At 36.3% G+C, this 25,982-nt stretch overlaps 2 protein-coding genes across 9 annotated transcripts in view; both read right to left on the bottom strand.

Moving 5' to 3' along the window:
- The window catches only part of SYNE2 (spectrin repeat containing nuclear envelope protein 2), a 327,458-nt gene that overhangs the window by 199,960 nt on the left and 101,516 nt on the right, over window positions 1-25,982 (bottom strand). For all 8 annotated transcript variants that reach the window (XM_055538301.1, XM_055538305.1, XM_055538307.1 and 5 more), the window contains exons 12-27: window positions 23,276-23,440; window positions 22,608-22,720; window positions 21,602-21,764; window positions 20,140-20,218; window positions 19,683-19,870; window positions 17,043-17,207; window positions 15,844-15,993; window positions 14,213-14,386; window positions 11,230-11,388; window positions 10,764-10,937; window positions 7,849-7,983; window positions 6,789-6,947; window positions 3,524-3,735; window positions 3,285-3,375; window positions 2,342-2,460; window positions 1,748-1,874 (exon numbers count right to left, since the gene is read on the bottom strand). In XM_055538301.1, coding sequence (XP_055394276.1) covers window positions 1,748-1,874; window positions 2,342-2,460; window positions 3,285-3,375; window positions 3,524-3,735; window positions 6,789-6,947; window positions 7,849-7,983; window positions 10,764-10,937; window positions 11,230-11,388; window positions 14,213-14,386; window positions 15,844-15,993; window positions 17,043-17,207; window positions 19,683-19,870; window positions 20,140-20,218; window positions 21,602-21,764; window positions 22,608-22,720; window positions 23,276-23,440 — 2,373 coding nt within the window. The remainder of the gene's footprint in view (window positions 1-1,747; window positions 1,875-2,341; window positions 2,461-3,284; window positions 3,376-3,523; window positions 3,736-6,788; window positions 6,948-7,848; window positions 7,984-10,763; window positions 10,938-11,229; window positions 11,389-14,212; window positions 14,387-15,843; window positions 15,994-17,042; window positions 17,208-19,682; window positions 19,871-20,139; window positions 20,219-21,601; window positions 21,765-22,607; window positions 22,721-23,275; window positions 23,441-25,982) is intronic.
- On the bottom strand, window positions 451-1,611 carry LOC129621651 (60S ribosomal protein L5-like). Its single transcript, XM_055538321.1, has one exon. It carries the CDS (start codon window positions 1,594-1,596, stop codon window positions 532-534), a length of 1,065 nt encoding a protein of 354 aa, XP_055394296.1. The 5' UTR covers window positions 1,597-1,611; the 3' UTR covers window positions 451-531.

The raw sequence follows: 25,982 nt of genomic DNA, 5'->3' as shown, positions 1-25,982 counted from the left end.
TGGCTGATTTTTCACATATCCTTAATTTTAGAGCAAACCAGAAGGTGTATTGGTTGAAATAAACTTCAAACATATTGTTTCATCCAATTTCATCTCCATTCCAAACATAATCCAAACTTCTAATCTGATAAAATATCAAATTAGAGCATAAGCAATAAATTAGGACCTGGAACCAAATTCTTCACTGGGTTGGGGTGTCTTTCTGAAAATGGGTGACAGAACATTCTTCAGAAACATCTAGCATCTGGGATCTCAACAAAAATGGTGGTGTAATACTTAGGGAGTCTTTATTTTCTATACTTAGGGTGCTATTATTTTCTTTTGTAATAAAGATTTTTTATGATTTTTTAAAAGATTTATTTATTTTTATGTATTATTTCTTTGTGGCTGCCCTGGGTTTTCATTGCTGCCTGTGAGCTTTCTCTAGTTGTGGGCACCAAAGCTACTCTCTTCTTTTTTTTTTTTTTTTGCTTGTTCAATAAGTTTATTATTGTCTTACTGAAAAATCTTGATAGAAAATTGTGGTTTGGTTTAACTCTCAGCAGCTCGTTCCTGAGCTCTAAGGAAGCTTGCCTTCTTCTGAGCTACCCGATCTTTCTTCTGGGCAAGTGACATTTTGGGACGGTTCCACCTCTTCTTTTTAACTTCTTTCTTAGGCTTCTTCTCATACACTGGATTCTCTCGTATTGCAGCATGAGCTTTCTTATACATCTCCTCCATGTCTGGAGTTACGTTGTTCTTTATGTACTGAGAGAATTGTTTCTTGTAAGCATCTTTATCTTCTTCAATCAGGTAGCGCATGTAATCTGCAACGTTTTGCCCCATGATGTGCTTTCGGTGTACCTCAGCACTGAATTCTTTGCTTTCTGAATCATAACCAGGGAACCGTTTGGTACTGTGAGGGATAGACAAGCCTCCATCGACAGCTCCCTGTAGGGCCCCAAAAACTTTATTCCCGGTAGTAGTTCTGGCAAGTCCTGCATCCAGGTAACAGGTGAAGGCACCAGGTTGACCATCGATGCTTTCCACATTGTATTCATCTCCAGTCACCTCGACTTGCCCTTCATAAATTTTGTCCATACCAAACCTATTAAGAAGCCTGCGGGCCAGCAGCAGGCCAGTACAATATGCCGCAGCATAATTTGTCAGGCCAACCTTCACACAATATTTTGGGAGTTCGTGAGCATAAGCTGCACAGACTATCATATCTCCTTCTATACGGGCATAAGCAATCTGACAAATGATATCTCTGTTCGTTACACGAACAATCATTCTGTATTTAGGTGTGTTGTACTTATTTTTATCTTGGATTACCAATCGTTTCCGAGCATAGTAGTCAGTTTTGCCCTCTTGCCTTCTTCTGAATTTCACTTGGTATCTCTTGAAGTAGGCCTTGTTCTTGACAACTTTAACAAACCCCATCCTGCGGATCAGAACCCAGACTCCGCGGCTTGCCACAGAGCTGCAGAACCAGCACGGCTCCGGGGGGGGGAAAGCGCTACTCTCTTCTTGTGGTGGCTTCTCTCGTGGTTGTAGAGCACAGACTCTAAGCACACAGGCTTTAGCAGCTGTGGCACACAGGCTTAGCTGCCCCATGGCGTGTAGGATCTTCCCAGACCAGGGATTGAACCCATGTCCCCTGCACTGGCATGCAGATTCTTCACCACTGGACCCCCAGGGAAACCCTACAGTGGCATTATTTTCTAATAAAAGATAAAACTCCTCTAGTTATATTTTCAGTATTTACCTGTAGATCTGTCAGTTTGTCCTGTAGACAAACACTACTCCTTTCCTTGTCACTAGAGAAATCAGAAGTAATTCTGGCAATGCTGTTTTGCAGGTAAAGTTCAAGAGTGTCTTTGTGTGTATCATACCTGGAAAAAAATTAAATGCAAAGTTACTTAATTTTTTAAATTAGACCCCCAAATTTTTTAAATTACTGTCAATTGTCCATGAGGAAAGCCCAGGGAATTTCTGCTTAAGATACTGGACTACAGACAAAAATTATGACTAAAGGAAAAGAAAACCTTATTAAAGTATACCATATCTGCACTGATAAAAGATTTTTACTGGATTTTCTAGTTGTTTAAAAGAGTTTGCCTCTCCTTAACATATACACAATACTGTACATAAAATAGATAACCAGCAAGGATTTACTGTATAGCACAGAGAACTATACCAATATTTTTAATAACCTATAAGGGAAAAAAATCTGAAAAAGAATATATACATATATATGTATGTATGTATAGCTGAATCATTTTCCATACCCGTGAAACTAACACAATATTGCAAATCAACTATACTTCAAATAAAAATCTTTTTTTAAAAAACAGTTTACCTCTCTAGTAAACTGTCAGTAGAGGTACTGTGACCCTTTTCATATTTCTCCATGATGCTTTCCTCCTGTTGAGGCTTCAACTTGGATTCCAGGTTAAAATTCTGAACCAATTCCACTGCCTAAGCAAATACACAAAAGAGTAAACATACTATCTTCAATATACTTAATTGCCTGTAAAAAATAAACAGTTTTGTGATACAAATGGATATCACTGATACTTTATACCCCAAACTTCAGCTCAGAGACAGGTCTTCCTGTAGGACACAGCAGATTTATCAGGCTGATTCTCACCTTCTAATTGGTATGCAAGCAGGATAGAGGAGTTCTCCCAACCCCTAAGCATTGTCTCTGCTTGTGACCACATAGCCATCCATGGTCAAGGGCAGACAGAAGCACAGCATAGCAACAGGAGCAGACCTCTGAAACAAGTACACCTCATTCATGCCCCACACCTTCTGACTGGCAGCCTGGACTCACAGCAAATCCCCACTAAGCTAGAACTCAATAATTTAGAAAATCCAATTCCCAAAGAAAGTGCAAGACATTATAATGATAAAAAGACAAATGACAAAAAAAAAAGACATGACAAATGAACTAGTTCATCTCTGATGCTGAAGCATCTGTGCAGATTAAGCTTAACCTTCTTGTGTTCTCAAAAGTAACGCAATAGGCAGCATGTATTCATAATGGTTCAAAATGGTCACTTTTGGAAAGAACTGTTTGTGTCCTCAGGGGAAGATCAAGTTATGATTGCCCTGGCTTTGGTTTGTTGTATCCTAATTCTTTGAAAAGCAATCTTCCTTACATTATTTAAGTGAGAATTCTCAGCTGATAGAAACAATCAGATAATTAAAACCAACACTCAATGAGAAGTGGATTATTGTACTCTTGGTATTTTTTCTTATTGGGTTTACTTCTAAAACACATTATCCAGATTTAACACCTTTTCAGCTGATGGCTGACTGTCTGATTTTGCAGATGGCACCTCGCTGAGGGTATTCCCTCCTCCATTCTCAGATGCATCCGTGGTTCCCCTAGGAAGGAATCAAATTTGCATATTAAGATATCAGGAGAAAAAAATGAAGCCTAAGAGAGAATAAATAATATCCAGTGTCATGTGCCTTCACAAAAGGCTTTATCTTATTTCTCCCTCATATGTAGCTATTCTCATGAGGCACTAACTTGTTTTTCAATGTGCCTCCCAAGGTGCGCTGCAGGGTCATATGAATCTCAGAAGCACATTTCCGAAGCCTTTCTATCTTCTGCTCGTAATCTTTGAGCGCTCTCCTCACTTCTTGTTGACTCTTCTGAGAAGTCAGCTCCTCACACAGCTCCCGCAGGACATCCATGTGATGATCAAGCTGGTACAGGTTGCTTTCCTCAGAAAAGCAGGCCTGATTGAGGAAATAAAGTGGGAAATGTGTTTCCGATGAGTTTACATGATTAGTCCATGAGGATTAGAAACAAACAGATGTGTGTGGCTTTAACAACACATTCTTTTATAAGGCCCTCCAGTGTGCCTGGTGTGGGAGTGGGCACTGGAAACAAAGATGAGAGAGTTGGCCCTAAAGGGATTCACCACAGCCTAATGATGGAATAAAGGAAACCAGAACATGTCACCCCACCCCAACATATGCCTCTCTGACACAAAAGGAGATTTTTTTAATTGAAGCATGGTTAATTTACAATGTTAAGTGAGTCTCTGCTATACAGACAAGTGATTCAGTCATATATATATACATACATATATATATATATATATAACTCCCTCTGCATTTACTTCTTCTTGTTTTTTCTCTTCTTTTTTAAAAAGTATTTATTTACTTGGCTATGTCAGGTCTTAGTTGCGACATGAGGGATCTCCATTGTGTATCCAGGATCCTTGTGGTGAATGGATTCTAGTTGTGTCTCACGGGCTCTGGAACTCTAGGGCTTCAATAGTGGGGGTGAGCAGGCTTAGTTACTTCACTTCACATGGGATCTTAGTTCCCCAACTGTGGACTGAACCCATTTCCCCTGCATTGGAAGGTGGATTCTTAACCACTAAACCACCAGGGAAGTGCCTTTTCTGCTTCTTACTTGCCTTTAGCTCAAAATAATTTTCATGTCATAAATCATAATGAAGAACAATATATACAATATGTAAATAAATATATTTTTAAAAAGAAGCAGTAAATGCAGAGGGAATTACATATATGACTGAATCACTTGTCTACGTAGCAGAAACTAACACAACACTGTGAAGTAACCATGCTTCAATTAAAAAAATTTCCTTTCATGTCAGAGAGGCATATGTTGGGGTGACATGTTCTGGTTTCCTTCATTCCATCATTAGGCTGTGGCGAATCCCTTTAGGGCCAACTGCCAACTATATGTCTATATTATTCTTCATTATGACTCCCTAGAGTTCTGGAGCCCATGAGACACAACTCAAGTCCATTAGCAGCAAGGATCCTGGATACACAACCGAGATCCCTCATGCTGCAACTAAGACCTGACATAGCCAAACAAATAAATAAATATTTTTTTAAAAAGCAGCAGCAGCAGTAAATGCAGAGGAATTCCCCGGCGGTCCAGTGGCTAGGACTCAGTGCTTTCACTACTGGGGCCCAGGGTTCAATCCCTGGTTCAAGAACTAAGTTCTGGCCAGCTGCACAGTGTGGTCAAAAACTAAAACAGAAAAGGCTTCTCCTTTTCTGCCTAAAGGCAAGAAATAAAGCTCCTCTTACTGGAGACAGAGTTTTATCAGCCCAGAGATGGGACCAAAGGAATCTGCAAGAAACTTTGTACCCTAATGCTTCTCTTCCTAGTTATTTCTTCACCATTTCACTACCCCTAGCCCAAACTTCTCTGTCTTGTCAATTCTTCACAAATGTATTATTTCTTTGTCTGAAAGGTAGACAAGATTCCTGTTCCAGTCACTTCTTTGGGTCATCATGCCCTTATGAAGTTTCCAACGCACATTAAAAAAATTCAAGGAAATATGTATGCTTTTCTCCTGTTAATCTGTCTTTGTCGGTTCAATTTCCAGATCCAACCAACGATCTTAAAACGTCGAGGAAAGCTTGTTCCTTCCCCACAGTAACCACAAAAATAATGAGCAAACAGCATGACAAGGGACACCTCCTGCCTTAAGCAGTCATAGGAAAACCCCTTCACATGAGGGAACCATCCGGGCTAGAGGTTGAAAGAACATGTATGGAGTCCTCCAAGGAAAAGGAGAGAGGGGTCGTGCCTAACAGAAGGAGCAGCCAAGACAGGAAAAGCTCCAGATGTTCTGAAAGGACGTGGAGTCTAGCGTGGCAGAAGGGGCACTGAAGGTGTGTCCTGGGGCCACACAGTGAAGGGCCTGCATGGACTTCTGAGGAGTTCGGAGATGTCCTGAGAGTAAGGGGGGTTCAATGGGTCACTCTTGTGATGGGACCAGGAAATGATGCCACCACCATCGCACTGAAAAAATAACCCAGGTTAAGGGAAGTAGCAACACTGATGGAAAGGAAGGAAACGCAGCAGCTCTTCTGAAGATTAACGGATGGGACCTGGCAGCTGACTCCAAGGCTGAGGGAAGAGGGAAGAGGAAGAGGGGAATGAGTTCTGAGACGGCGATGTCTTTCATAACCAGGATGTGTTAGAGGAAGAAAAGTCTGAGATAAGATTGGCTGGTTTTGGACATGCTGAAGTGGAGGTCTCTGAAGAACACTGGTGGTATCTACTACTCAGAGACACAATCTGGACTTCAGGGGAAAGGACTCAGCTGGAGATAAGGATCTGGGCTTTTCCTTGCAGAGAGGGCAGTTAAAGCACCAAAGTGCATACAGTCACCTGGAGCAAGCATGAGATTAGCCAAAAACAGAGACCCCAGAACAAAAGCGTTGGGATATCAGAAGAAAAAAGGAAAACTTGTTAAGAACATGTAAAAAGAAGGATCTCCCGCAAAATAATAAAATGCAAGAGAGATGGATATTGAGAGAGCCACAGCAGTAGAAAGTTTAAATGAAAAGAGGGGTCAGGACTGTCAAATATACGAAAGCAATCAAATAGGATGAGTACCAAAAACAGACCATAAGATGGCCCAGGCTGGTTTATACCCTGATCTGCTATCTTTCACAAAAGCTGTGCTTCAGAGGATGCCGAGTCCTTACAAAAGTAACTACGGGAACTTCAACAGAGGGTGACATGCTTGTAACCAGAGTCTTGAGGACAGGGGGCACTGAGATATATGAAAAAAAAAAAAAAATTAAGTCAATGCTGAATTCTTCTCACCTCTAAAAAACAAGACACGCAGGCTCTGGTTAGATAGAGCTTGAACTGCAGAAGGGATGATCCCCAGGGGCCAAAAGCGCTGAGGTAATTTTCAGAGCAGTTTTAATCCTAGCCAAGGACTTACTAAAGCATTTAGGATAAACCCCACAGTGATGACAAAACTTGAATGAAAACAGGTTTTTACCTCATGTTCTTTGATGAGACCCTTGGTCCTTCCTCTGCGAATTAGCTTCTTTTCTTTATTGATTTGCTTTTCGAGTTTTGCAATACTATCACTAAGTTTTCCTTTTTCAATGTTTATTTTTAGTTGTTGAATATACAGGGACATTTCATGATGAAGAGACTATTAAAAAAAATCAAAGACACATATTAACCATGGAAACAGGATATATTGAGAAGATTTCCATTAAAAAATTAAAATATTTGTGGTAACCAAGGATAGAAATGAATTTATGTGTAATTCTGATTCATGCATATATCTTTGGGGAGGATGTTTTAAAACTCATAAACATTTTTTTTTCTTTCTAATAACTAAAAATGTGTTTCAGCTGTGAAAGACATGGTTAGAATTAAAAGACAAGAGGTAGACTGGGAGAAAATATATACAAAATATAGAGATATAAGCCTATTGAGAAATAACAAGTAACTACAATGTATATCCTGAATGGGATTCCGTAACAGATGAAAAAGGACATTAGGTGGAAATCTGTGGAAATAAGAATAAAGTATAAACTTTAGTTAATAATGTACTATTAGTCCCTTATGACAAATGTACTATATTAATATATTAATAACTGGGGAAACTGGGCATGCATACACTGGAATTCTCTGTATCATTATTACTACCTTTTTAATAATTTTGTAAATCTAAAATTGTTCTAAAATTAAAAGATTATTTTAAAATGTGATTTAAGAAACCCTTTAACAATAGACATTTCTCTCTCTCTTCATATACTCACACACATATTTAATACTCAATACCATTTAGCAAAAACAATCTCTGTGGTAGGTGCTTTATATAAAGCCTTGCAACAATCCTGCCAAGTCAGTGAGGTTTTTCCCAATTCATCAATAAAACTCCTAGGAGCTAAGCAACTTGCTCAAGTTCATTCATTAGCTGCTGAATCCAGGTCTGTCTACCACCAAAGCCTACCCCTATTTTCTATGAAACTCTACATGTGTATATATTAATATCAGGATCAATATCAGGATCATAAGCCCCAGACATACAAGCATGTTCTTACCTCCCACTTGGCACAAATGTCTCTACTCTTTTCTTCCAAAGACAGCTTTACATCATCAGTTACATTATTTTTCAGTTCTTCAACAGCTTTCAAATACTTGGCCAGACTTTTAGTATTAAAAATTATCAGTGCTTCCTAAAAAAACAAACAAACAAAAACCACAAACAAGAGCATGAAAGCCTTATTCTATGGCCCTGTTATCAAAGCTAATTTAACAGGTAGAATTTTAGAGAATTTTAACAGGGAGAACCAGGAAAGGACTCCATGGAGACTACTTGAAGATTTAGGGGAGACTTTTAGGTGTAGACTGAAGGTGATCTCCCTTTTGTATGCTTTGATTTCCTTTGAAAAGAACTGCAAATATTTATTATTCAAACATAGTTACACCTTTGAGGCCAAGATAGCGACTTCCTTATGATATTCCAAATAGTTTTTAATTGTTTCATAAACAATTAAAAGGCTTGTTATTATGAGCCACTGGCAAAGTATCCTCTAAAGTTCTTAAGTATTGAGCAGATGACCACACTTCATAAGTAATATAGTCCACAGAGTATACCAGTTTGTATTAGATATCAGTGTTGCAATAAGACACAGTTTATAGTAGGGGTGATGTGGCAAATGTTTAATACTGTGCATAATCATTTTATGCTGCAAGGAGGCAACATCCTCTTATCATGGACTTCAAAGGCTTGTTTAGGGCCAACAACAGTGGCAGTCCCATAGACTGGAACGTGCCTGCTCCTTATCTCACACTTACCTACTCTTACAGGATCTTGCCTGGCAATAATACTCTGTAAGAACAGAAACCCGGCTTAGGCAACCATCAAACAACAGAACAGAAAATAGTTTAGTGTCTATGAAAGGGCAGAAAAACCTATAAGAGACAAGAAGATGAAACTAATTCTGAGGGAGAAAGCAATGAAGCAGGCTGGCGATTTGTTCATTTACTTATTACATATTTATCATGGGTCTCGTGCAGAAAAGGTACAGTCTGAGCCCCAGGGACCTCCTCTAAAGCCTCTGTGAGGACTGCTAGATTTATGGAAAGGGAAGACATGCTAGCCCCATGTGCGGGCAGGGAACTCCTGCCACTCATGTGTCCCAGGAGTCCCTGGGGCCTCAGGGCAGTAACTGGCAAGGCACAGATTCTGCTTCTGCTGTGAAAATGGGACTATTTTACTAAATGCCAGAGACAAAAAGGAGGAGGCCTTGGCTTCAGATTTCAAAAGGAAGAAGGGCAGGAAGAGGAAAGTGGTATGAGCACTCTGGTAGAAAAGGGTCCTGAGGCCTCTGCTTTTTCTTTCCCTTCGCTCTTTCCTCAGCTGACTGTATCTGTCCTCTTGAAATCCAGCCTAGTGATTATTTACAAGAACAACTGACTCAAGCTCAGTTCAGCACTCTCAGCATTCCAGGAGTAAAACTGGGAGAAAAAAAAAAGAGTGGGAACTGGGCAAAGCTGGTGGCTGACAAGGTGCAAACAGAATAAGACGGTTGTGGGAGAAGTAATGTTGAAATAGCTGGTGCCAGGGTCCAGTATGGTTAACAGTCCAGAAAGCCAAAAGAGTGTTGAACCCAGACAAGAGGAGGAGGCCACAAGGAGGATTAAGAAAGGCTTCTGGAAGAGTCCCTTTTCCTGGAAAGATTGGGTGCAGTAGCACAGGGTACTGATTGACTTCATCTTTGTTTAAAAAAAATGAAGTTTAGTTAATTTATAATACTGTGTTACTTTGAAGTGTACAGCAAGGTGATTCAGTTTTATATATATATAATAATATATATATATATTATTTTTTAGATTCTTTTCTATTATTATAAGATATTGAGGTTATTACAAGATATTGAGTAGAGTTGCCCATGCTATACAGTAGGACCTTGCTGATTATCTATTTTATATATAGTGGTATGTATATGTTAATCCCAAACTCCTAATTTATCTCCCCACCCTGCTATCCCCTTTAGTAAACATAAGTTTGCTTTCTATGTCTGGTAGTCTATTTCTGCTTTGAATTTACTTCTTTTTATCTCTCCCAAAATGCCTAGCCCATTTTAAATGTTCAGTAAATTTGGTAAATGTTGAATGGATGAATGAAGGAGCATATATTTCTCCACCTCTCTGATGTCTAAGGGTAGAGACCTTGTTTTGCTTTTATTTCATATCTCCCAGTGCCTCCCAGTATTAATTAATAGTGAGTCTCTGCTTTAGATATGCTTGGACATATCTTTCTTTTTTAAGTATAACTGATTTACAATATTACATTAGTTTCAAGTGTACAACAGAGTGATTGGATATTTTTATGGATTACACTCCATTTAAAGTTATCATAAAATAATAGCTATATTTTCTATGCTGCACATATATCCTTGGAGCTTATTTATTTTATACATAATAGTTTTTACCATTGATTTTGATACCATCTTAAGCTGCCTATCAAACCATGAAGTCAACCAAACACTGTCTCCATGCAAAATACTACTGGATCTTTAACTGCTGATAAGCATATGTCCCTAGTAACTTTGATTTAAGTATTTTAATAATAATTTTATTTTACATTTGGGGAATTTTAACCACTCAAAGCTTCTTCACATATCTTGTTTTCATTTATTTGGCAGTTGAATAGGACTAGAATTATGTCCATTTTATTGATTAAAAAAGCCAGAGAAATCAAATTCTTGCTCAGTGTCATAGAGTCAGCCATGCTTTTTACACTATACCACTGAATTCATTCAGTGAGTCTACAGTAAAATTTGAATTTAAAAAATCACTTGAATGTTTAAGAGTCTCTGGGGAACAATATATAAAACTAGGACTTTTTTAAAGTTATGATAACTTCATTATAATTACAGTGATGGAAACATCTTGATTGTAAATGAGATAATGAAAAATGCCCTACATGTGATAGTTGAAACAGCCCCACCTTGTATTTTGAAATTAGTCCCCTCTGGCTCTCTTTTTGCCCAAGTAACTGCTCAGCCCTTGTAATGTATGATTCAAGTTCTTTCTGTGTTTCTTCCACCTTCAGCCTGACATCCAGGTCTTGGGAAACATCAGTTGAGTTCTTCAACACAGCTACTAATTTTACCATACTGATCTGTAATGACGAAAAATTGTCAACTTAACACTTGGCCCAACTTCTTAGAAAACTCATAAATTGAAAAACAGCTTGAGTAGCAACTCATATTTTCCCACTAGACATAAGAATATTCTATTTACTATATTGATATTTTCCAACATGCTCTAAATTATAAAGAAATAAAAGGGAAAATTAATATTTTGCAAAAAATTTTCAAACTACAAGGCAATTCCCTTCTCTCTCCTGCCCTCCCATTGACTACTTGGTTTTAAAGACTAAATTCAGTAAATAGGGAATATTAAAGAGAGACCTGGACTTTCTCTTTAGCTTCTTGAATCTTTGCCTGAAGTCCAGCTGTGAGGACATGTTGGAGAGATTCCTGACTTGAAACATGTTGTACATCCATTTGTAAAGTGTCTTCAATTCTAGACACAAGCTCTTCATACATAGAGCCTTTGGCAATAAGATGCTATAGAGTGAGATAACAATAAATATTCTGATTATATGTTAAACATATTAATAATCTCATCAGGAAATCATAAAAAGTTAACTGTTAATCCAAAATGAGGCAAATTTATATTCTAAAAAAGTTATTTTTAAAATTTATTTTTAAATTTATATTAATACAATCAGATTCTGAGCAACATAGTCTTTTGTGTATTATTCTTAAACACTAAGCACTTAGATAAAATAAAGACTAGAGGAATACAATGCCGATAGAGAGAAAATAAGTTGAGAGAGTAGAAATAAACCTTAAAGTGAAATTATTCACTTAGTCAAATCAGTCAGAAAGGAGCTCAATAAATGCTACTGGAGAAAACAGCTGTTGGAAAAACATCTTTTTAGAACCATGCTTTTTACAAGATACCAAAAATAAATTTCAGATGAATTAGAAAATTATATATAAAACATGAAACTAGAAAGAGAAGAAATTATCCATGAAAACTGATCTGCTCCCTGGGTTTGGAGGGCCTTTAAAGGCAGAAATGACTATAAAAATACAAAAATTTTGTATGTAAAATAAAATAACTTAAAAGTCAACAACTTGGTAAATATATTTGCCATACAAATGAAAATGAGTCATGATTCAGAGAGCTTATAAATTCAATAAAAAAAATACTAAGATCCCAAAGAAAATTCAGAAAATACAAAGACATTATTCATGGAAACAAATGGCTAATGAATATATGAAAGACAGTTCAACCTTACATGTAATCAAATAAGTTACAAATTAAAATAATGGGGCACCACTTTTCAGTTATCAAAATAAGAAAAAAATTTTAAATTACAACTCAGAGGTGGCATAGGTATATTTCTATAAAATAGAAATCATATTGTGTGATATCAACTATGGAAATATTGATCTTATTTATCATAGAACAGAGGAATTGTGGTGATTTTTATTCTCCTCTTTACACTTTTACGGGCTTCCCTGGTGGCTCAGATGGTAGAAAATCTGCCTGCAATGCAGGAGACCTGGGGTTTGACCCCTGGGTCAGGAAAAGCCCCTGGATAAGGGAATGGCAACCCACTCCAGTATTTTTGCCTGGAAAATCCCATGGATCCATGGTCCAGGGGATCGCAAAGAGTCAGACATGACTGAGCGACTAACACTTTCACTTTATACTTTTATGAATTATTTAAATGTTCTGAAATGAGCACATTGATTTGTAATTTCAATTTTTTCTATTTTTAATTATAAAAGTAACAAAAGGTCCTGTAAAATACTTCAACAAGAATAGAAGTACAGCACATGAATAAAAAGTTTTTCTTCTTCCCCATCCCTCCCTTGTCATTTAATCAATCATTTGCATATTCATTTAAAAAATATGTACTTTATATCTACTATGTACCAGGAAATACACTCAGAGGAGGGCTCACAGATATTTTTCTATAGATTTAAAAGTATAAAGTACAAAAGGCAACTGTTTTTAAAAACACTAAAAGTATTTAGAGTTTTAGTATTAAAATACTAAAAACACATTACCCATACTGTTCAGCAACTTGTATTTCTTGATTAACAATATACCTTGATCCAATAAAGATCTACCTTTTTTCATTTTTTTTTTTGTTTCATCAAACTTTTAATTTGTATTGGAGTATAACCGATTAACAATGTTGTGACAGTTTCAGGTGGAAAGCAAAGGGACAAACATATACATGTATCCATTCTCCCCTCAAACTCCCCTCCGGTTCAAGTCATATAACACTGAGCAGAGTTCCCTGTTCCACATAGTAGGTTCTTGTTGGTTATCTATTTTAAAAATAGCAGTGTATATCTGTCCATCCCAGACTCCCTAAGTATCCCTTCCCCCAGCTCCTTCCTCCCAGCAACCATAAGTTTTACTTAACTTTTTCTTATCAGAAGTATATTCCAGCATGTTTGTGTTTTCACTATTTAACACCTTTGATTTTTTAAAAAATTCAATATTTTAAAAATACTGAATTTTTCATTTCTCACTCATTTATTACACTAAAAGAAATTCCAGTTACAAAAGTAAATAGATAAATAAAATTAGAAAAGTACCAGCAGATGGCACAGGTTAAGTTCACATAATATTTTCAGAGCAAGGAAAGGTATTACTCTTATGAACAATGAAACACAAAATTATTCATATACACCTTTTCAAAATGTAGAAAAGAATTTCAAAATTCAAAAGAATTAAACAAATAATTCTTTATTCCTAGAACTTTCCATCTTGCTATAATTTATGACATGCTCTGTAAATTTCATAGCTGAGCTGGAACTCAGTAAAACCTCAATTGTAACTTCTTTCCAGGAAGAACTGATATTAAAATACACTCTTGTCTCATTGCTTTTCAATGCGTCAACTGCCTGAGAATAAAGACAGAACAGAGTTTTAACAACATGCAGCCCCCTCCCTGCATCAGGTAAGAAAGGAAAGTGGCTTCCACAGGGGCTGAGCTTTCCAAGAGTAGATTGCATAGTCTCTTATATTCACACTGCACTGAGCTATAGGAAGACTGAACTCACTTACTCATCTCATTGCCCTCTGATGAAAGAGAATATTTTAATCTCCACTCTGGAGCTGGGAAAATCAGTTCAAGAATTTAAACTCCTCAGGTATTATTAATCTTCAACTCTATCCTCTGTCTTCAGGCAAAATCACAGCAAATGATCCAGGGTTGAGATTCCATGTCATTTTTTTAAAAAACCCCAACAAAGAAAATTTAAACAGTGGTTTTATTTACTATTTCCTTTAAAACTTTTTATCTTAATCCATAAGCCTACAGCCACAAAAGCTGTCTTGTTAATGTTGTTACAGTTATACCTGCAAAGATTCTTCCACTGAGGTCTCTACATCATCCTGCTGTCTCAGAAGATCCAAAACAGACGTGGTTTCTGCCTCCCAGGTTTCCACTTGTCCAATGAGCTTTTCAACCTCTTTAGCCACTTTCAGTGGCCCTGAAAAGTCTTCATTTTCTTTTTCATGTTCTTCCCCAGCCTACAACATTCCAAATTATCACTCGAGAAAATGGTAACATTTACCATTAAATTAATTTAACAGTTAAAATCTCAAAAACAATGGCTGCTTTTTAAACTCAATGTTTTAATAGCATCTTTATAAAAGTTAGTTAAAATGCATACTGAACTTTTATGCCAAAAAATAAAAATAAACACATTATATCACTTTTTTTCCCTTGAGAGTGCTAAATCAACATATTTTAATGATTTAAGATCTACTTTTTGGACATGATAATGATACATTATGATAGTACAAATACTTTAAAAATTAAGAGATTTATTCACAAAATCTTCTTAAGGATATCATTCCTATCAGTTAGTTACTATTATTTCCATTTTATAGGAAAGATTAGAGCTTAGAAAATTATAGTATTGACTCTATGCTGCTGCTGCTGCTAAGTCGCTTCAGTCGTGTCTGACTCTGTGCGACCCCATAGACAGCAGCCCACCAGGCTCTAAACACATTTCTAAAACTGGTATACAATTTAATTAAATACAGCTAGCCATTGGTAACAGTAGTTGTGAAATATCAGAATCAAATTTCAATAAAATTAAGTCTTTTCCCATTAATAATCTCTCAGTATCCTATACGTTGATATGCTACAGCTTTATATGACAAATTCTTAAAGCTGTTTTTAATCAGGTCACATTTTAAATGTATGAGAAAAATATTCTATATTTTTCTATATGAAGAGCATAGTGCACAGATTCAAGATGTTCCATAATTAGGTCTCCTAATGATGGGAAAACAGGCACTCCATCACAGCAACTGGCAAAAGCCAGATAAATTTATTTCTTTAAAGTTGTATTTTCTTTAAAGTTGTATAAGTTATTATTCTGAAGGGGATATATTTCCAAAATCACAGGTGCTACACCATACATGTGTATGATTTCTTGTTGTTGTTCTTTCTTTTCCATATTCTTACCTATAATCTAAAGTCACCCTCTGAATTACACAACACAGCAGGAAATAAAGATTTTACTTCCCCCCATTTTACAGAAAGGATGCAAGACAGGCCAGAGGCTAGCCTAAAGCTGGACAACTGAGTACTAGTCAGAAGTAATCTGAAGAAAACAGCAACTGCATTTCCACAGCTCAGAAGGCATGACTGCTTCTGTGTGTCTGCAAACTCTTCAGTGAGTTAGAGGCACAGGGCTTTTATTTACTATTTCCTTTAAAATTTTTTATTTATTTTAATCCATAAGCCTACAGCCATAAAAGCTATAGGCTTATGGCTACTGTTAGGCACCGATGACCACTGCGTGAGGGTACCACTTGGGCATTTTACTGAACAATAACCATACTTTAAGTGCTATCTAATAATCTTTCTTATCTGTGTTTCAACAATATGGGTTGTTTTCCAAAGGAAAAAACAGCAAAGTTAAATTATTTCCATATATCAATACAAAGGAACTACATAAAATATGACTATTTACCATAATATTCTGATTGTGGTTTTCAGGAAGTTCGCTTGACCTATCTGTTGAAAAACCAACAGCTAGGTTTTCTTCCTTGGATAGCTGAATATTTCCAGAATTGTCAAGAAATGGCTCATCTTGTAATTTCATAAGTGGCAGGTTCACTTCCTATAAAAAATTAATGTCATGAAATGTACTGTTTATATCTTTTATTCTAAGATATATGATTAAAAACAATTTTTTAGGGTTTATTAGGAACATTATAAAATTTCCCATACAACACCTCAGTCTCAAATTATTAAGAATAAGAGAATAATTTAGTCATTTAAGTTCAAAAATTATTTTTTAAATATGTGCTTTTATGAAGCACTATACTAAATACAGGGATTCCCTGGTAGCCTGGTGATAAAGAATCTGCCTGCCAATGCAGGAGACATGGGTTCCATCCCTGGGTGGGGAAGATCACCTGGAGAAGGAAATGCCAACCCACTCCAGTATTCTTGCCTGGGAAATCCCCTGGACAGAGGAGCCTGGCAGGCTATAGTCTGGGGAGTCGCAAAAGAGTCAGACATGACTTAGGACTAAACAACAACAACAAATATTAAATATAAAGATAAAATTTGCTGTATGTTCTCAAAGGCTTTGAAATCTAACAGGCAAAAATGCTTATGTTACTCTTTAATGGCACATAAATTTCAACTAAAAATCTATGTTGAACATCCACAGAAAAATCTGAACATGAATGGTTATATCCGCATTATTCGTAAGAGTCAAAAAAGTGGAAAGAAGTCAAATGTTCGTCAACTGATCAATGAATAAATACAATGCAGCATATCCATACAACAGATTATGCTTTGCTGATAAAAAAGAATGAAGTACTAATGCATACTACAAAATGAATGAACTTTGAAAACATTACACTAAGTGAAAAAAAGCCAGAAACAAAAGGCTACATATTTTATGACTTCATTTATGTGAAATATCCAGAACAGGACAATTTTTAAAGCTGGGGACATTGGGAGAAAATGAGGAGTGACTGCTAATAGGTACAAAGTTTCTTTATGAGGTGATGAAAATGTTCTAAAATTGATTATGGTGATGACTTGCACAACATTAAATATACTGAAAACCGCTGAGGAATTCACACTAAATGAGTGAATTGTATGCATGTGAATTATACCTCAAAGAAGCTGTTAGCAAAAAAAAAAAAACCTTACAGGCTGAGGTTTTGTAATAAACTTTCTCCATCTTTTATTCAGCCTCTTCAGTTCTTTAGAAATAGATGATCCAACTTCATCATTGCTGACTTGAAATAAGAAATTTCCCACTTCATTTAAAGTAGTATGTTGTAGATTCCACTGGGAGAGTGTCTCAAAGGGAACCTATATAACATATAAACAATGCAATATTTTAATGACATAATATTTGTCTTTCTATTACTCATAAAAGATCTTCACTGAGCTTGATTTCGAGCACAAGTAAGTGTGAAGGTGTTGCAGAGATTCTGACCCTCCCTGTTGGGCTACCTCTTCATCCTTGGATCAATTGGCAGCTGCTAGCTGTCCTGTCACAGAGAAGGCAATGGCACCCCACTCCAGTACTCTTGCCTGGAAAATCCCATGGGTGGAGGAGCCTGGTAGGCTGCAGTCCATGGGGTCACTAGGAGTTGGACACGACTGAGCGACTTCACTTTATTTTTTCACTTTCATGCATTGGAGAAGGAAATGGCAACCCGCTCCAGTGTTCTTGCCTGGAGAATCCCAGGGACGGGGGAGCCTGGTGGGCTGCCGTCTATGGGGTCGCACAGAGTCAGACACAACTGAAGCGAGTTAGCAGCAGCAGCAGCTGTCTGTCATCATTCTTGATCCTGGACTTTTAAGAAGCATGTGATGTTCTTCTATTTTTCTAAGCAGCTGACAGGCTTAGAGCAAAGATTTCAAATCTTTTCAGTTCATGGCCCCCTTAATGTCTCAGGAATTTTTTCAAGGATTCCCTAAGCTAGAAAAAGTACCTAACATTTCTCATTCATAATTAGTCAGGTCCAAACAGCTTAGTGGTAATTTGTGTGCTGTTCAACAGACACATGTTGCTTTCCTCCCTCAAATTTTAAATTTACCCAAGAGTTCTCTTTGGTAGCTCAGGGCATCTCAGCATCGAGTTTGGAAACTGCAAGGATTAAAGTCTTATTTTTTCAAAGAAATGTGAATCTCATTAAAAGACCTTTAAAAGAAGACCTGTTGAAAGCCAAAGATTTGAATTTGGGGTATCAATATAGGTTATAGGGAGAAGTAATGACTCACTTGAATATTCTTTTTGCACTCATACACTTATTAGAAATTTTACTTTCATACAAACAGCTTGTTTTTTGTTCAGTATCTTTAGCTTTTATATGGAAAATGTTTAATCTGAGAGGTTGCTACACTTATTTGCAATAGAAGAAAGCAAATGAAAGAAAGAAAACTACCTCAAAGAAAAATCATAAAACATGGAAGCAACCTAGATGTCCATCAGCAGATGAATGGATAAGAAAGCTGTGGTACATATACACAATGGAGTATTACTCAGCCATTAAAAAGAATACATTTGAAGCAGTTCTAATGAGGTGGATGAAACTGGAGCCTATTATACAGAGTGAAGTAAGCCAGAAAGAAAAACACCAATACAGTATACTAACGCATATATATGGAATTTAGAAAGATGGTAACAATAACCCTGTGTACGAGACAGCAAAAGAGACACTGATGTATAGAACAGTCTTATGGACTCTGAGAGAGGGAGAGGGTGGGAAGATTTGGGAGAATGGCATTGAAACATGTAAAATATCATGTATGAAACGAGTTGCCAGTCCAGGTTTGATGCACGATACTGGATGCTTGGGGCTGGTGCACTGGGACGACCCAGAGGGATGGAATGGGGAGGGAGGAGGGAGGAGGGTTCAGGATGGGGAACACATGTATACCTGTGGCGGATTCATTTTGATATTTGGCAAAACTAATACAATTATGTGAAGTTTAAAAAATAAAATAAAATTTAAAAAAATAAATAAAAAATAAAATAAAACTTAAAAAGAAAAAAAAAAAACAGGCTATTATACAAATGACAAATAAAAACAATAATAAATTATACCAAAATTTTTTCCACACTTCTCCACATAAATCTGAAGTATTTTGTTTTTCTTCCTCTAGAAAGTAAGAAAGCTTTTAGAACTGAAAGGTACTCACCTAAATGTAAAGAAAACTTTCTAATTTATTAATTTATTTTAAATGTATCAGAGAAGGCAATGGCAACCCACTCCAGTACTCTTGGCTGGAAAATCCCATGGACGGAGGAGCCCGGTGGGCTGCAGTCCATGGGGTCGCTAGGAGACACAACCGAGCGACTTCACTTTCACTTTTCACTTTCATGCATTGGAGAAGGAAATGGCAACCCACTCCAGTGTTCTTGCCTGGAGAATCCCAGGGATGGGGGAGCCTGGTGGGCTGCCGTCTATGCAGTCACACAGAGTGGGACATGACTGAAGCGACTTAGCAGCAGCAGCATAAGCTATCCAGTACTCTGTGTCTTTTATTTCCTTTCCAAGGAATTAAGCAATATATCTTCCAAATGCTATACTGTGTATGTGGATTATACCTCAATAAAATTCTGTGTGTGTATATAAAACCTACAATGAGGAGGAAAATTCCTTTTAGCTATTATAGGAGAAAGAACCTAAACTCTTTCCAATACTTTGGAGAATTTTTCCAACAATTGTTTACTCATTCCTGGTCTCTCGTTTTTGGATTGAAAATGAGGGTATCCAAACAAAATGAAAAAAAAAAAAAGTTAAAATTAAGCAAATGCCATAAGACTGAAAATACCTCTTTCTTCTGTTCCTTCTTTGTCTCCTCAAAACAAGCCTTTAGTAAACGAAGGTTTTCCACATAAGTAGCCCAACATGCCAGAACTTTTTGTAGAGTGGACTTCACATTAAGTATATTTTCTCTATACATGGAAAAATGATATTTCACCATCGTATATTGTTTACTAATATTTGGATATTCTCCAGCTATAATGTTAACAAAACAAGAGAGCAATTTTAAAAAACAGTTTTTCATTAAGAAAATAATACTGCTAAGAAAAATATTTGCATACTAATTGACAGTGGTGAAATAAAGATGTATACTAACAGTATTAACAGTGAATGCAAGAATTTTCCAAAACATACATATATGTAAAACCAATTCCTAAAGCATTAAGATACATAAGGAAAGTGAAACAAATGAAATGTTATTTTTAAGTGATGGTCATTCCATCAAAAAGAAAATACAGCTTTACCCAAGTTGTTATGAATTTCTTCACATTTTTGAAACGAAGTTTCAAGTTGAGCTAGGAAGTCTTTTTCTTCAATAAATTTCTGGGGGGGCGGAAATGAAAATAAAACATATTGACAATTTTTTTTAATGTGTCAAGAAATCCAGACAGAGACATAAACATTGATGAAGCGCTTAGGCACCAAAATTTCTTTACAGTAATTAATACTACATATTTGGGTAAGTAGTTCATGAAGAAAGATAGTTAAGGTCAAAGAAACATACATATGAGTATTAGCAATATACAAGTACGAGACCTGACAAAGTTTATCTTAATGGAGTGACACAGTTCTACCTTGGTTTTTCTCATGTCTTTATTAATATTGAATAATTTTTATTAGGTATGTTGAACATGATATAAATAGATACAATCTATCATCTACCAAAGACCCTTGAGAAATACCATTATCCAAGTTATTATGTGTCTTAAGCAAGCAAAATCTTCCATGGAAGAACAGGCAATTAAAAACTCATTTATTATACACTTATGTGGCAAGAGTATGAATATTTAAATGGAAAAATGAAAAATCAAAGTAGGAAAAAGAAGTTAAAATATTCAAAATCTAATTTAGAATGATGATTCCTATTCAGGAATGTACAGTGTTTAAATCATAAACTGTAAATAAATATTTCATCATGTTTTTCCAATTTTTCCACTGAAGTTTATAATCTTAGATTTTTCTTTTTGGCCCTCATTCCAAAAATGGAGAAACAGGGAACGCACTGGTGGTCCAGTGGTTAGGATGTGGCACTTTCATTGCCGTGGCCCCAGGATCCACGGTTGGAGAACTAAGACACTGCAAGCCACACAACATGGTCAAAAAATAAAAACAGAGATACCGGAAGAAGGGTAATAAGGCCTAACTATAGAAATGACATTGCTAGGATGCTTTAGTTTTAATTTACCATATAAACACATATATTTAAATCATTTGCAAAAATTTTTCCTACAAATTGTAAGAGCTAAACCCCTCCCCCAGAAAAACCTCCAAGACAGAATATACTGTTTTGCCCATTCTTTAAACTTGAAAGGCTAAGATTAAAATGTTCTAAGAAAAATTTAATTTTTGAATAGAACCATATATCAGAGTGGGGAAAGATATTAAGCAAGATATCCAGTAGGTGGAAATAGGAATTTTTTTTAAAGGAAGTAACATTGAAACTTTCTCTAACTATTTTGTAACTTAGCCTGGTTAACTCAGTTTCCTCTGTTGTGCTAAATAATGTTATTGTCTCCTTTTTACTCTTCTCGATGTCTGTTATTTGACTACCTATAATCTTTTTCTCTAGGTAATATTTAAGCTACCGAAAGCTACCAAGAAAACTCATCTCAAAACCTGAAAAGTTAAGGGATATTGTGCTCAGGAAATATGCAAACCCAGAATCATGGAGAACAGTTGTCTAAGACATGAAATAAAGTAGCTTACATGCCAGTCTTCCAGCAATAATTCCACAGATTCTTTGCTCCCGTATTTGATGTTCCAAACAAGCAATTTTGATTTCACCTCCTCTAGCAAACCAAGAACTGAGCACACATAGTAATGAAATTCTAAACGTGGAATGACTTTTTTCCCCGAAATGTTGTTGATTCTGGAAGATAGTGCAGGTTTTAGAATTTAATTTAATACGATTGGCCAAATGTGAAAAATCTGTTTGGCATTTTAAAAAATACTGGGGCTTTAACATTTTCTTTTAATCACATGGAACTCAGATGCATCCTCACCTCTTTTTTTTTTTTTAAGTAAAACAAACATTGTGATGAGATATAAACCAGCTATTTCTAAGATAAAAATACCCAACAGAATTATGTTCTGAAGAAATTATTCCCCTATTGAGAAATTCTATGATAAAATATTAATCTCTAAAACATTTTACTGAATTTGAAAACTTCCATATAAGAATACAACTATAATTTCCACATTTACATATTAACAGATTTCATTATTAAAGGTAATACCTTAATATCATTCTTTGAATAATGAGAAAAGAGAAGATGATGTGGACAAACACCAATTAAATAATCTTTAGTTTATAGTTTTTTGGAGTTTATTAAGTGCTCTCATAATACTTCCTCCCATTTCACCTAGTATTCCTTGTGAGACATGAACAGAGTGATTACCATTACTCTATATTTACAAATGAGAAAATGTGCAGAAAGACATAATAACTTGACCAAAACCAAGATAAAGAGCTCAGTTTCTGCCTCTAACTCCAGAACTTTTTCTACCACCATATCCTCCCAGGAAATAAAAGAGGAAGTATGTTAGCATGATATCATGCTACTATTACATAAAACACGAAGGAATTGTTATCAAGAGCTAAAGACTAATTGTCAAAAATTATCTACAAATCTGTATTTCCTGCTGCCTGCAGCACCACGTTAGTGTTCATACACGAAGATGTCAGCAGTGGTGAAAGGATGGTGGTACAAACCGTCTTTTCATTTCCTCCAATTTTTCAGGGGGTACCAAAGGCAAATGGTTTTCATCTCTATTTTCAAATGCCAGGAGAGTATTCAAATGGCAGTCAAATTTATCCATCAGACTCTGAAAAGAAATTCAGTATAACATGAACCACATTTATTGTCAAACTCTGTAACCAAGGGTTTGTTAACCTCATTTGCTCTGTGCACGCATTGCATCTTTTTTAAAAGAAATTCTAAAGCCCTTACATTTTCAACTAAAATGTTGTGAGTAAATATTTCCATCATAGATGTTCTAAACTAGAACATTTTACAGAGAGGCAGACTGTGGTTTCTCTGGTAAAAGCATTATCAAATTCTTTTGTTTTCAGATGTATTTTCCATTCAATTGTGGGCTCAAATGCTATAAATCTCACCTATTAAATTCTTTCATATCATTTTAGTGAGAACCCAATCTCCCATGTTTTAAAACAGTCTCCCCTCTCCTTTTTGGGCAGACTTTACAGTTGCTTTAGAACTTACTGGACAAATCGTTTTGGGTCCCAAAAATCTCCAGGGGAATCACCTAAACCATCCTCAAATACCCACTATATTTCCTTCCCTTTCTTCTAGGAGAAAAGTCTTCCTCAAGAACAGTTCTAACAAAATATAGATTTTTCCTTGTTTCTTCTTTGCCAACCTGGAATAAAGTAATTTTCTCTTGTGTTAGAGCCATGGCTTCATTGTAATCCTGGGAGACTGACAAATCTCCATCTATAAGCTTCTCTATCTCCTGGAGCCAAGTTTCTATTTGATAAAGGGGTGAAGGCAAGACACGATTCAACTCTGTTTGCCACACATTAATCTGAAAAAAAAAAAAGAAAAGATGTTCTTCAGTAGACACTTTTCTAGTTTATTTGTTCACATACAGTATGCTTAATCCGCTAAAGAATTATTTTAAAACAACCCTTTAAACACAATACTTTAATTCTGATATGTTAGTCAAGGAAATACTGATCAATAGGTATATTTCTAAGTATCATTGGCTAGCTGCTGATCGAGAAGATAATTTGTTCAAAAGCTTCAGAAGAGGGTGCAAGAATGAAAACAAATGTTTTGATCAACCCACAATCAGTTATAAGAAGGGAATCAGAAATAGTTACAGCATGGGGGTAAAAAGTTAGTTTTAAATAGTTACAAAGTTAGTTGTAAATAGTTACAAAGTGGGGGTAGACTACTGTACTGAATGATCATTTGAAATCCTATAATCCCCTGCCTTCTCGGACATTACATCTACAGCTAGCAAGCAGATGTATAGGTTATTTTCCTCACTAGCCCCAATCATCTATTTATATTAGATATCTCTACCACATCTCCTGATTATTTGTCCTTCACCAAAGCCCCTGCCCCTCAATCCCACTGCCTTCTCCTTCCTCAGTCTTCCCACCACTCCTGACATGTGTGAGTCACACACATGCCAACCACCTATTGCCCCAAGCCCTGATTACCTTCTCAGGTCTTTGCTTTTTCTGCCCCTTCCACCTGAATTTTCTCCCTGCTGAGGAACCACCAAAACTCACTCACACATTCATACATTCGCTCATTGAGCCAATTAGAGGTACATGAATGGCAACGTGGAGGTGGCTTAAATATATGTGTGCTCAAAACTGAAAGAAGCAGAGTAACATATAATACCAATTCATACAACTTAATACATGGTTACGTAAATACATTACTGCATTTTGAAAGAACATATAAACGAAAAGATACATACTAGGCACATCACAATGGTGGCCTAAGGAAAAAGAAGAATCGAAGGAGGGTATGAGGATAAAAGCAAATAAACACACAATTTGTGTGTGTCAGTTGCTCAGTCATGTCTGACTTTTTGCAACCCCATGGACTGTAGCCTTAATAAGTGAATAAAAATAGGAGTAGGATCTTGTCCAGATTCATGTGTCATGAAGACAAGAGTAAGTTTAGCGCAACTGTCCACACATCTGAGGGTCAACCAGATAAAGAGCAGCCACAGCTCCTGCCAGACCCACCTAGTGGGGGAAACAAACAAGTTCATGGTTACAGTAATGTGTGAAGACGTGAAGTGAATGCTGCTTAGTCATGTCTGGCTCTTTGCAGCCCCATGAACTATAGCCTGTCAGGCTCCTCTGTCCATGAATTCTCCCGGCAAGCACTGGAGGAGGTAGCCAAGCCCTCCTCCAGGGGATCTTCCTGACCCAGGGATCGAACCTGGGTCTCCTGCATTGCAGCCAGATTCTTCACCATTCGAGCCACCAGGGAAGCCCATAGTAAAGTGTGGTCAGCAGCATAACAGAGCAAAGGGCTGGGGAGGACCCCACACTGATGATGAAAGCGTAAGTTTTAAATCTCTACTCTCTCTTTTATCACAGTTCTACTAAATAAATTGTCACTAATTCTTAGAGTTATGTTGCTTTTATAGGTAAGAATAGGCAAAAATTAGGTTACTTTTTAAGAATAGGGTTCTTTAAATCATAATTAACTCATTGAAAAACATTTATTGGTTGCCCACTATATACAAGGCAAGTATTAAAAAAAAAAAAAACCATTAAATCCACAACTCAAATACAAATATGTAAAATGAGAACAAAGCTAGGCTCTTTTAAGGCAGTCAAATGGCACTATTCATAAACTAAAAGCATGGAATTTTCTGCATTTTGGTTTGCTTTTTTTTTTAACATTATTGAGGTATAACTGATAACACTGTAAGATATTTAAAGTGTACATGATGGTGATTTGATACACATTTACATTGTAAAAGGAGTCTCACCATCTAGTTAATCAACATTCATCATTTCACATATTTATCTCTTTTGGCAAGAACATTTACGTTTTACTCTCTTAGCAAATTTCAGTGATATAATACAGTGTTAACAACTATAGTCACCAAGTTTTACATTATCTCTTCAGACCTGAATCATCTTATAGCTAAAGTACCCTTTAACCAACTTCTCCCTATTTCCTACCACCTCAGTCCTGGACAACCACTTTTCTATTCTCTGTTCCTATGACTTTCATTTTCTTTTCTTGGCCTTGTCATGCTGCTTGCAAGATCTCAGTTTCCAGGAATTGAACCCAGGCCACAGCAATGCAAGCCCAGAATCCTAACCACTAAGCAATCCGGGAACTTCTAAGTTTGACTTTTTAAACAAAGATTCCGCATATAAGGGATGCTATGCAAGTTTATTTTCTCAAAACGCATGTAGCAAAAGAGAGCTTTACAATCCTAAATCACTAATTATATGTTGTGAAGCCTCCAGGTGGAAAAAAATGAAAAAGAGATTCTCATTATTATGAATTTTAATATAAAGAAGCTAGGATGTACTTTTATTATATATATATGTGTGATTTATTATTATTAGCATCTCCCC

Source organism: Bubalus kerabau, chromosome 10 (assembly GCF_029407905.1).
Source record: "Bubalus kerabau isolate K-KA32 ecotype Philippines breed swamp buffalo chromosome 10, PCC_UOA_SB_1v2, whole genome shotgun sequence".
In the NCBI taxonomy this organism is placed as follows: domain Eukaryota; kingdom Metazoa; phylum Chordata; class Mammalia; order Artiodactyla; family Bovidae; genus Bubalus; species Bubalus kerabau.
This window is presented reverse-complemented; position numbering and strand designations above follow the sequence as displayed.

Excerpts from the sequence above, each read along its gene's own strand:
- LOC129621651 (XM_055538321.1), bottom strand. The coding sequence starts at position 1,596 with ATGGGGCAGCTAAGCCTGTGTGCCACAGCTGCTAAAGCCTGTGTGCTT.